At 39.6% G+C, this 13,124-nt stretch overlaps 1 protein-coding gene across 2 annotated transcripts in view; it reads left to right on the top strand.

Annotated features, from left to right (window-relative positions):
• The window catches only part of AFF3 (ALF transcription elongation factor 3), a 688,775-nt gene that overhangs the window by 645,305 nt on the left and 30,346 nt on the right, over positions 1 to 13,124 (top strand). For both annotated transcript variants that reach the window (XM_077296548.1, XM_077296549.1), the window contains exons 12-14: positions 1,293 to 1,420; positions 5,234 to 5,297; positions 12,092 to 12,228. In XM_077296548.1, the coding sequence (XP_077152663.1) occupies positions 1,293 to 1,420; positions 5,234 to 5,297; positions 12,092 to 12,228 (329 nt within the window). The remainder of the gene's footprint in view (positions 1 to 1,292; positions 1,421 to 5,233; positions 5,298 to 12,091; positions 12,229 to 13,124) is intronic.

The raw sequence follows: 13,124 nt of genomic DNA, 5'->3' as shown, positions 1-13,124 counted from the left end.
GGGGGGGGGGGCAATATCCATAGCCCATTCCTAGGCTATGAATATCAGCCCGCAGCTGTCTACATAGCCTTTTCTGGCTATTATTTAAAGGAGACCCGCTCCGAGTGCCGGCAGCAGTGTCGGATACTGAGGTGCGAGACTCGTGCGAGTTTCTCGCTAGTGTGACCCCGGCCTAACGCAGATTTTGTGTGTGTGTGTCTTTATTTAACTCTTTATGTTCCATTTTATTATGTTTATTACTAAACATCGGGCTTGGTATTATCTATATATAGATCTATCTATCTATAGATATATCTATCCATCTATCTTTAGATATATCTATCTCGATAGATAGATAGATAGATAGATAGATAGATAGATAGATAGATAGATGTGTAAACATTATTCTTCAATGGAGTATGTAAATGAAGAGGTTGGACAAGAAGTGACATCAGAATTTTTTGTTTTTGTTAAATAATAGATATTTATTTAGCCTACAAAAACATATACAAATCCACATGAAAAAAACGCATGAAAATCCGCATCAAAATCCCACCAAAAGCGCATCAAAACCGCCCGGATTTTTTCCTGCTTTTTCTGCCAGGAGATGCAGAATCTGCACAGAAAATTCAACAGGCAAATCTGCAATGTGTGGACATACCCTTAAACTAGAGTAAAAAGGATGTCACAAAAATTATGGGTGGGCAAAACTGCTAAGGAAATAACCGTAAAAATGATACAAAAGATGCTTCAGGAAAAAAAACACTAGTTTCCTGAAGAGACTTCTGCTTGAAAAACTTGGTGGATTCACCTGAGTTTAAATGACGTTGTATCCCCATATCCTTCAGTGGTTAATGGGGGGGTTATAAAAAAAATCTACATTTGAATTCGATACTGTAAATGGTTATTCACTTTTGACTGATAGGGATTTGTGTGACATGTACTGCTGGGTTCACATCAGCATGGTAATTTCTGTTTTCCTGTTCCATATTAGGAACATAAAAGCAGTATCCATGCCAGGGATGAATCTGACACATGAAAGACATCATCAACGTTAGACTGACCCCCACTTACTTATAATGGGGTCAGTAAGTCTTCTGACTGTCTTGGTGTATGTCATATTACAGGAAAAAGTAGCACATCATTCTGTTTTATTTGTTCCATAAAAATACAGCGCAGACTTCAACGCAGATGTGAACCCAGCTTAAAACAGACCCCTCCAGGCTGAAAAAAAATGTTATTCATAAAAATAAGATATGAAAAGTGTGATTGTATTGCATTTTATGACAGCATGTGTACTCCTTTTACATTAGAGATTGCAACCATCACACCTAACAAGCTCGACCCATAATAAAGACAACTCAAGACCGAACCTTTGGTCCCCTGAACTAAACGGGCATACGGATACAAGGATAACCAAGCAGTTGCTTAATAGCACAAGGTAGGGCAATACCATATAATGTTGTGTGGAATTTATAGAGTATATGATTGTATGTGGCCATATCAGAGAAAATTGGTGCTCTACTTTAGTTAGAAGAATATCACACATGGTGACTACTGACCCAACTAGCACAAGTGCTCCTCACAAAATTAGACTATCATCAAAAAGTTAATTTATTTCAGTTCTTCAATACAAAAAGCGAAAGTCATAAATTATATAGAGTCATTACAGACAGTGATCTATTTCAAGTGTTTATGTTAATGTTGATGATTATGGCTTACACCCAATGAAAACTCAAAAGTCATTATCTCAAGAAATTAGAATACTTTATAACACCAGCTTGAAAAAATGATTTTAAAATCTGAAATGTTGGCCTACTGAAATGTATGTTCAGTAAATGCACTCAATACCTGGTCAGGCTCCTTTTGCATCAATAACTGCATTAACCCCTTTGAGAAGAAGCCTGTTTTCACCTTAATGACCGGGCCAATTTTTACAATTCTGACCACTGTCACTTTATGAGGTCATAACTTTTGAACGCTTCAACGAATCCCGGGCATTCTGAGACTGTTTTCTCGTGACATGTTGTACTTTATGATAGCATTAAAATTTCTTCGATATGACTTGCGTTTATTTGTGAAAATAAAAATGAAAATTTGGTGAAATTTTTTTAATTTTATGCCCTTAAATCAGAGAGTCACATTGCACAAAATAGTTAATAAATAACATTTCCCACATGTCGACTTTATATCAGCACAGTTTTTGAAACATCATTTTTTATAGTTATAGGAAATTACAACAAAATTTGCAAAACCATTTTTTTAAGGTCCATCTCACACTTGAAGTGATGTTGAGGGGCTTATATGACAGAAAATATCCAAAAATTACACTATTCTAAATACTGCATCCCTCGAGGTGCGCAAAACCACATTCAAGAAGTCTATTAACCATTCAGTTGCTTCACAGGAATTTTTGGAATGTGGAAGGAAATAATAAACATTTACTTTTCTTTCACAAAAATTTTCCTTTAGACCTATTTTTTTTTACTTTTGCAAGGTTAACAAGAGAAAATGGACCATACATTGTGCAATTTCTCCTGAGTATGCTGATACCCCATATGTTGGGGGAATCTACTGTTTGGGCACATGGCAGGGCTTGGAAGGGAAGGCGCGCCATTTGACCTTTTGAATGCAAAATATATTGGAATAATTAGTGATCGCCCCTGATGTACCTAAACAGTGGAAATCCCCCACAAGTGACACTATTTTGAAAACTAGAACCCTTATGGAACTTATCTAGATGTGTATTGAGCACCTTGAACCCACAGGTGCTTCACAGAAGTTTATAGCGTAGAGCCGTGAAAATAAAAAATCACACTTTTCCCACAAAAATCTTTTTAGCTACAACTTTTGTATTTTTACAAGGGCAAAAGGAGAAAATGGACCCCAAAGTTTGTTGTGCAATTTCGCCTGAGTTCACCGAACTGTGCAAACCTCAGATGGGAAGTAGCGCCATATTACGATGCAGATGTACAGATAAGAGCCCCATTTTGGAAATGATAACCTTTTTGGGACATGACTCCAAGACACTATATAAAATCACCTGTTGTAGTGTCAAAAGCAGCAAAAAAAAACCAAACCATACACCTTAACACATGCCAAAATTTTCCCATAGCAACGCCGTGATTCTGCAAAAAGCAACAATCACAAAAAGAAAATTAAAGATAACACTGGTCAACAGCATTTTTGGTGCCAAAGATATTTCATCGAATTTAGGGTATTTTTGGGGTGCTGATTCTGAATATGTCATCAGTTTTGCCAGATTGGCTCAAGTTTTTGAGATTTTTGGTATCTTATTTTATAGCACTTGTTGGTACATGCGACGCATCATCTCATTAATTTCTTTGGATTAGTACTTGAACTGAGCAGTTCTCAATATAGTTTTGTGTTAATTAGTGTTCTAAAAGTTTGTTCATAGCTTGATTTTTGCACTAACTTTATGTTGTTGTCTGTTTTCCAGTGAAAAGCATGAACTCATCAAGAAGAAGTTGTCTTAACGATCCAGACTCATTCTGTTACATTTGTGGTGAATACACACTGCCAAAACATAGAAGAAACATAACAGACTTCGTAAAAAAAGTGTATTTTGCCTATTTTGGGGTTATGCTTGGGGACCAAGACAAGTTTTGGGCACCACACATAGTGTGCAAAGCATGTATCGAATTATTACGAAAATGGAGCAAAGGACAAAGAAAAAGCTTCAAATTTGGTGTTCCAATGGTGTGGAGAGAGCCAAAAAATCATCATGATGACTGTTATTTATGGTAAACACAGGTACAGGCACATCTTCACAATGAGGGACAGGCCTTCTTGCAGATTCCATGTTACTCCCATTTTCGTTTCTTATGCTTATTGAATCCTTGCACTTGCACTGCACAGAAATAACAGTCATCATGATGATTTTTTGGCTCTCTCCACACCATTGGAACACCAAATTTGAAGCTTTTCCTTTGTCCTTTGCTCCATTTTCGTAATAATTCGATACATGCTTTGCACACTATGTGTGGTGCCCAAAACTTGTCTTGGTCCCCAAGCATAACCCCAAAATAGGCAAAATACACTTTTTTTACGAAGTCTGTTATGTTTCTTCTATGTTTTGGCAGTGTGTATTCACCACAAATGTAACAGAATGAGTCTGGATCGTTAAGACAACTTCTTCTTGATGAGTTCATGCTTTTCACTGGAAAACAGACAACAACATAAAGTTAGTGCAAAAATCAAGCTATGAACAAACTTTTAGAACACTAATTAACACAAAACTATATTGAGAACTGCTCAGTTCAAGTACTAATCCAAAGAAATTAATGAGATGATGCGTCGCATTTACCAACAAGTGCTATAAATAAGATACCAAAAATGTCAAAAACTTGAGCCAATCTGGCAAAACTGATGACATATTCAGAATCAGCACCCCAAAAATACCCCAAATTCATTAAAATATTTTGGACACCAGAAAAAAAATTTTTTTTTGTTGACCTGTGTAATTTATAGTTCGAGGGGGTCTGACTGCCAGATAACTGTGATCCCAAACGTTATGTAAAATGTTCCCAATAAAAGCTTCCATTCAATCCACAAAAAAAAACAAGTCTCCACTCAGATCTGTCATCTGTTAACGGAAATATAGGAGGCTCTGGAAAAGCAAAATGGCTCCTCACCTGCCAAAAGAAATTCAGCAAATTCACCACTCCCAAATCCAAATACCCTCCCTCCCTTTTGAGCCCCAGTGTGCCTAAACAACATTTAGCACCCACATGTTTGGCATTTCCGTAGTGATGAGACCCTGCCTAATCTACAAGTGCGTGTCTCCAGAAGCATGAGCTGGGCATAATGTACTGGTCACTACAGCGTACTGGGCACTACAATGGCAGTTTGCAATTTTCACTCAGCAACATCCACTGCTGCCTGTTTCTGGAAAACACCCATGGAGTCAAAATCGGCACTACATCTGTAGAGAAAATCTGTAGAGAAATTCCCAAAGGAATAACTTTTCATGTTAAAAAGTAAACTAAAAGCAACACTTTAACACTGCAGGGAAAAAAGACATAAAAAAGAAACCAAACATCGAATTAAAATATGAACTTGTAATCTCGTAATATTTGCCCTTCAGCAATGATAATAAGAAAATCTGATCTGTGATGGTTGATAATAATAATTATATTACAGTTTACAGAAGGTTACAAGCAGGGCCAAACACCTCTGCAAAAATCCACTTACGATAAGAATACTTCTGAGCTTTCTCTTTCTCATTTCTTAGACCTCACAATGCAGATTACTTTATGCAGGAAGCTAAGCGAATGAAGCATAAAGCAGATGCCATGGTAAGTACACTTTCCTCCCTGATACAGTATGCTAAATTAATTTTGTCCTGGTATTTTATGGGCATGAAGTTATCATCAGCACAAACCACCAAACATAATTATAAAACCTATTACAAGCATGACTGGCTTTGTTAAATTATGGAATGCTTGTATCATTGAGTGTTTTTGTCAAGCAATTACTTTGAAAATAAGTAATTATACAGCCCCGGTGTAAGAGCGTGTTTAAAGCAATATTATGTTACAGGCACAAAAACCTTGTATAATGTGGTCATAGAGGGATCGAGTGAAATCCAATAGATGTAATTTTTAGCCTTCAAGGTTATTCTTATTCCCCTTAATATTTCTGGACTCATGTGGCCTTCCAGCATAAACCCAAGAAATACAATTAGTTGAAGGAAAGAGAGTCTAAGCACTTAGGCTGCTTTCACACATCAGGTTTTTGCCATCAAAAGTTGCCACCGGATCCGTTCTTTTTTCATAGACTTGTATTGGCGCCAGATTGCGACGGATGGCCTCAAGTTGCATCCGGTTTTTGCTGGATCCGTCGAAAATTCGTTTTCCGGCGGCCAGAGAAAATGAACGTTTTTTCTGTCCAGCAAAAAAATGGACAGCAACGGATCCGGTGAAAAAAACAGATGAAACGTGAGGTCAAATGACGGAGGAAATGGAGAGATTACTTTCTCCGCCTCCTCCGCAGCTGTGCTCTGATCCTCTCTGTGCGAGAGGCTCGGAGCACACAGCCTTGACACTTGGCTCCTGCTTGCAGGAGTCAGTAGCGTATCGCATCGGATGCCATACACTGGTTTGACTCCAGGCATACTTTCATGTTATGGGTTAAAAAATATTCAATGATACTTAGCTGTGTCAAAATTTTGGAAATTGTTCGTGCAGTCTGTGTGTCCATGTTTGCGGTCCGTGTGTTACATCCGTGTGACATGTACCGGCACCTGAGAATAAGCGGTACAGCTCACGCTGATTCCAGAAGCCGGTGGCTGCAGAGGGCAGCTCTCATTAGTGTCCCCTCCTGGGCTGAGATCCGCGCGACCAGGAGACAATGAAGGGAGTTGTATTCAGCCTCTGATGTGTATCGCTTGTATAATATAAATAATTAAAGTAAAAAAAATGCCATGGGCTCCTGCGCAACTTTGATAACCAGCTGAGGAAAAGCCCACAGCTGGGAGCCAATGTTAATAATCTAGGACAAGAGACAATTCCCAGGCTATAAATAACAGCTCACAGTGAACTGTACCTCTTGTTCCCAGGTGCCGCCGGTATGTGTCGCGCTGATGACACATGGCTGTCATCCCTGTGTATGTGTGCAGCATGCATTTTGTCTGTGTTGCGCAAAGAAAACTGACATGTCTGAAGGTTTTTCACAGAAACAGTGTGAAAAACCTGATATGACTTGTGCGCACCTCCATTGAATACAATGCGTATGCGTATGTCCATATTTGCGGTCCTTGTAAAATGGACCGCATACGGACATGCAAAACACATGTGTGTAAAATGCCTTATGCTGAGCACTTTATATGTCTGGATTTTAATACAATAGTTTCTTAGCATTTCTAGTTATGAAAACAAAGTACAGGTTCAGAAATCCTAATGCGGCAACAGGCAGCAGTATTGAGGTGGTGTTTACAGGTATCAGATTGGACTTGTAAAAATACAGGTGTGAAAAAAGACATGCTCAGGGAAAGCATTGCATACAATACATGTGTTTTTACTTACATTTTTTTCATTTGAATGGGTGAATAATGCTGCAAAAATGCTGAAGTAATTGACATGCTGTTGATTTGAAAAAATGCTCTGAAGATTCGAATCTGCAAGGAAAAAGTAAGCAGTATGTGAATGAGATTTTACTTATCCACTCACTCATTCACTTTGCTGTTACTATAAAATAAATTTCTGTGGCAAAAATGCAGAGTGTGAACAACCTCTAAAGTTGGCAAGTAATAGTGCTTTAGCATTTTGTCTACATTCATAGAGATATGTCGCCATCTAGTGGCTCATTGATTATTTACAGCAATATTTTTTAACAGCAAGGAGCTGAGAGTCGAAAAATTGCATTTTTTTTTCAAAATTTTTATTGTATAAAATTGTAGGGGATCAAAAATAAAAGAATACAATGTTTCCCAACTCATCAAACATGAGAAATCTGGTGTAAAAGAGTGGCAACATTTTTCAGCATTTTGTGGTTGTGGGAAAATAAGAGCTATTCTATAGAATCCGGCAGTGGCCACTATTTTTAATTTTTTTTAATATACAGTAATGCTACACTGACTCGATCTTAAGATCAGGGCTCTATGGGGGCCATAAAGTCAATCCCAGGACTCCTTGTTCATTACGATGAATATCTTAATGACATTGGCTGTATGTTCGTGGTTGTTGTCCTGCTGCAGAATAAATATGACCGACACATCCAAACAGAAAACAATTGTGAACAGGTGCGAACTAAGAGTAGCCATCTCCATATATAACAAACAAATAAAGTAGCATTCTGTAGCACTATAGTATGCAAACATGAATCATATGCAATAAGAATTGCATTACTGCTGTAGGAAATTCACACAGGCAGGTTCCAAGCAATGAGAATCGTCTTATCTTGACTGCCGAGTACACATGAATTGGCCAATTTATGCACTAAATATTCTCAATTTTTCCAATTTTCTACAGCAGTAGTGCAATTCATATTTCATATATTTCATGTTTTATGCTACAGAGTGCTACTATATTTGTTGGTTATAGCCTGACTATATACAGCATCAGCCCGCACATAGCCTCCTGTACACTGCATGAGCCCCCACATAGCCTCACTGTATACAGCATGAGCCTCCATATAGTCTCCTATATACAGTATGAGCCCCCACATAGCCTCACTATATACAGTATGATCCCCACATAGCCTCATATATACAGCATGAGCCCCCACATAGGCTCCTATATGCAGTATGAGCCCCCACATAGCATCACTGTATACAGCATGAGCCTCCATATAGTCTCCTATATACAGTATGAGCCCCCACACTACCCCTATATACAGCATGAGACTCACATAGCCTGCTGTATACTGCATGGATCCCACATAGCCTCCTATATACAGCATGAGCCCCACATAACCCCTATATACAGTATGAGCCCTCATAGTCTCCTATATATAGTATTATATATACGTAGTATGAGCCACACAGTCTCCTATATACAGTATGAGCCCCACATAGCCTTCTATATACAATGAGTCCCCATAAAGCCTCACTATATACAGTATGATCCTCCACTTAGCCTCTTATATACAGCATAAGCCCCACATTGCCCCCTATATACAGCATGAGGCCCGCATAGCCTCCTATATACTGCATGAACCCCGCATAGCCTCCTATATGCAGCACAAGCCCCACACAGCCCCTATATACAGTATGATGAGCCCTCACATAGCATCCTATATACAGCATGAGCCCCCACATAGGCTTCTTTAAACAGTGTATGAGTCCCCATATAGCCTCCTATATACAGTTTAGTATGAGCCTGCACATAGCCCCCTATATATAGCATAAGCCCCACATAGCCTCCCTATATACAGCATGAGCCCCACAAAGTCTCCTACATCGTGTTCCAAATTAGTATGCAAATTGGATTTAAGTGTCTTAAAGATTTAATTGTTTTGTTTTTCAAATAAACTAATGGATGGTATTGTGTCTCAGGGCTCAATGGATCACTGAAATCAATCTTAAACACATGTGATACTTAGTTTTCCAGGTGATTCTAATTAAAGGAAAACTACTTAAAAATGATGTTCCACATTATTAAGCTGGCCACAGTTTTCAAGTAACATGGGAAAGAAAAAAAATCTCTCTGCTGCCGAAAAGCATCAAATAGTGCAATTCCTTGGTCAAGGGATGAAAAAATTAGATATTTTACGAAAACTTTAGCGTGATCATCGTACTGTTAAGAGATTGGTGGTTGAATCTGAGCACAGACGTGTTCGTGCTGATAAAGGCATAATGAGGAAGGTTTCTGCCAGGTAAGTTCATCGGATTAAGAGAGCAGCTGCCAAAATACCATTACAAACCAGCAAACAGATATTTGAAACTGCTGGTGCCTCTGGAGTCCCTCGAACCTCAAGGTGTAGGATCCTTCAAAGGCTTGTTGTGGTGCATCAACTTACTATTCGGCCACCCCTAAACAGTGTTCACAAGCAGTTGTAGCGATTGCAGTGGGCCCAGACATACATTGTGACTAATTTTCAAACAGTCTTATTTACTGATGAGTGTCGAGCAAACCTGGATGGTCAAGATGGATGGAGTAGTGGATGGTTGGTAGATGGCCACCATGTCCCAACAAGGCTGCGACGTCAGCATGGAGGCGGAGGAGTCATGTTTTGGGCCGGAATCATGGGGAAACAGCTGGTAGGGCCCTTTAAGGTTCCTGAAGGTGTGAAAATGACCTCTGCAAAGTATATAGAGTTTCTGACTGACAACTTTCTTCCATGGTATAAAAAGCAGAAACGTGCCTTCAAGAGCAAAATCATCTTCATTTATGACAATGCACCATCTCATACTGCAAAGAATACCTCTGAGTCGTTGGGTGCTATGGGCATAAAAGGAGATAAACTCATGGTGTGGCCACCATCTTCCCCTGACCTCAACCCTATAGAGAACCTTTGGAGTATCATCAAGCCAAAGATCTATGAGGGTGGGAGGCAGTTCACATCAAAACAGCAGCTCTGGGAGGCTATTCTGACTTCATGCAAAGAAATACAAGCAGAAACTCTCCAAAAACTCACAAGTTCAATGGATGCAAGAATTGTGAAGGTGATATCAAAGAAGGGTTCCTATGTTAACATGTAACTTGGCCCTTTTAGGATGTTTTGGAGTTAAATAGCTTTTTTGTTCAGTGAATGTGACCTCCTAATGCTGCAAATTCCACAAATGAGCATTTTCAGTTCTTTAAAACATATCAAATGTTTAGAAATTCTACTGTGCCTAATAATTTGGAACAGTGCATTTTGAGTTTTTATTCATTTTGGAGATTATACTGTTATCATTGGGAGGTTTTTTCAATAAAATTCGATGTATACTCTAACTGGTGATGACTTTTATTAGACTGACTGTCATTTGCACTGACCATTTAGGAAAATCTGAGAAAAATGTCATTTGCATAATAATTTGGAACATGGTGTATATGCAGTATGAGCTACCTTATAGCCTCCTATATCCAGTGAGCCCCATATAGCCTCCTACATACAGTATGAGCCCCACATAGCCACAGTATGATCTGCACATAGTCTCCTATATACAGTATGAGCCCAGCACATACTGTAGCTCCCTATGTGCAGTATGAACCCCCCTCATAGCAACATTATATATATATATATATATATATATATATATATATACAGTATACATACAGTATATACAGTACGAGTCCTCGTATAGCCCATATCACCTCGCTCTCTGCTCCAGTCCCCAAAGATCCACTTGTACTTGTGGGGCGTACATGCTGCCGTTCGCCGGCTGATAATTTCATCGCGCCAGCATGTCCAGGAAAGTTTCTGGAGGGCCCCTATGGCCCCGGGAGGTAGCCCAGATTGCCCAGATTGTAATCCGCTTATGCCCTTAAACATTAAAGAAAGGGAAGAGTTTGAGGAGGACTTACAATCAGACCACAGGAAAGCAACTGTGTTTAATCAAGCAGCATAATCCCTAGTTGAGGAGCTGGAACTCCTAGCACCATCTACATTGAAGTATAACCAGCAAAGAAAGTCAGTGAGAGGTGACTTTATAAAGCCCATCCCAAAATGTGATAGGACAGAACCAAAGGAGAAAATGGAAAACATCTAAAGTGAGGCAAACAACAAAAAGAAAGCAAGGACAAAAGAACCATCAGCATTAGGACAGAGACAAATCGAGCTGTAGCTCAACAAAGAGGGTAACCCACACAGCAAAAGGATCGGGTAGCTAAACCGAGACATGACAGTGTGGCTTTTTGACCACAATTCTTCCATGAAGACCAATTCTAGACAGACCTTTCTGAATAGTAAATAGGTGTAGCTAGGTCTCACAGGTAGCAGCCAGTTATCAGCTAATGACACTGCTGGACTGCTCGATTTTGAAGGGAAGTAAACGTGTCTTTCATCTGCTGCACTGCTTCCTTGGCTGACCACTGTGTCTGCTGTTCATAACGTTGTCCATTTCTTGATGCTTCTTCAAAACAATTTGGAAAGAACATCTTTAGCATATCTTCCACACCTGCCTAAAACATCTGCACAGTACAATACATATATGCAAGTGATGAGCACTGAGCGTAACTATGAGCCACATCTGTTGGATAACACATTCATGTAACAATGTAACTTAATGCCACTATGATGGCTGTTTCACTGTGACCTATGATTACACAGAAGCAATGTGAACTGGTGAAGAATTTTGAGACTTTTTTTTTACAGACTTCTTTTCCTAATTTTTTCAGGTTGACAAGGTTTATCTTATAAACTGCACTTTACATTTCAGTTTTTATTATTACAGCTTTATATCTGCAGTTTCCTTTTACTCATCACCAAAATGTAATTATAGTATTCTGTCTGCCTGTGTCGGCCACTAAGGGGAGCTTACTGTACAGTATATGAATTTATACAATTTCCATTGAACTCATGAATCTGTATGCAGTGAGTTTTCCACAAACTAAAACCACACAAATGAATGTATGCAGAATCTTGGTTTTATTTTCATTTACGCACATGTCTCCTTCTAACATATGTAACATTGCTGCTTATGTATTTAATATTTGTTTTTTACAAGGTGGACAAATTTGAAAAAGTGCTGAACTATACAGAAGCAGCTTTGGCTTTCATTGAATGTGGAAATGCTATGGAACATGGGCCAATGGAATCCAAGTCCCCCTATACAATGTACTCGGAGACAGTAGAGCTTATAAGGTAATCTCGGCAATCATAGCACACTGCAACATTTCGGGAATGCGAGAGTTTAGAAGGCGTTTGTAAGAATCAAAATATGATTTTTAAGATAGGCGATTACTATCAGAACAATGGGCATCTTCTGAAGCAATGCAGTCACTTCAATCAGCTATTAGATGGCAGTCCGACTCCTGGCATTCCCACGGATCTAATATTCATAACCTATCATAAGGATAAAAAAAACTTTATTCTAGCACATTACTGCAGTTGTCTCTTATTATTGCATATTTGTAACAAAAATATGAAGTGTTTGAGTAAAAATGACATAACAGGGTGAAAGTGGCTCAGTAGCCAAGTATGTCTCCTGATCTGACCCCTATTCTGAAAAGACAAGTTGAGCATCGCTCTCCATCCACCATCCAGACTCCAAAAGAAGTCGTTCTTGAAGAATAGAAAAAGATAGATGCTGGAATATACTGATTTAATGCTAGAAGACTTACCGTATTTTTCGGACTACAAGATGCACTTTTTCCCCCCCCAAAAAAGGGGGGAAAATGGGGGGTGCGTCTAATAGTCGCAATGCAGGCTTACCGTTGCGGCAGAGGTGCGGCGGCAGAGGTGCGGGGATGAGGAGGCGCAGTGAGCGGGGTCCCTTTGCCCGGTGAGGTGATGCAGCAGCCCGGTAATGCAGCAGAGCCGGGTGAATCCTGTTGTTACCGGTGGTGGCGGCCATCTTCCTGAGGCCGCGCGTGCGCAGATGGAGCGCTCTGCTGCCCGGGGCTTCAGGAAAATGGCCGCGGGATGCCGCACATGCGTAGATGGGGATCGCGGTGGCCATTTTCCTGAAGCCGAGTTCGCAGATTTAGATCTTGGCTTCAGGAAAATGGCCGCCGCGATCCCCATCTGCGCACGAGCGG

The sequence above is a fragment of the Ranitomeya variabilis genome, chromosome 3 (genome assembly GCF_051348905.1).
Source record: "Ranitomeya variabilis isolate aRanVar5 chromosome 3, aRanVar5.hap1, whole genome shotgun sequence".
NCBI lineage: Eukaryota > Metazoa > Chordata > Amphibia > Anura > Dendrobatidae > Ranitomeya > Ranitomeya variabilis.
Note: the sequence above shows the minus strand (reverse complement) of the source record. Positions and strands in the feature narration are given on the sequence as shown.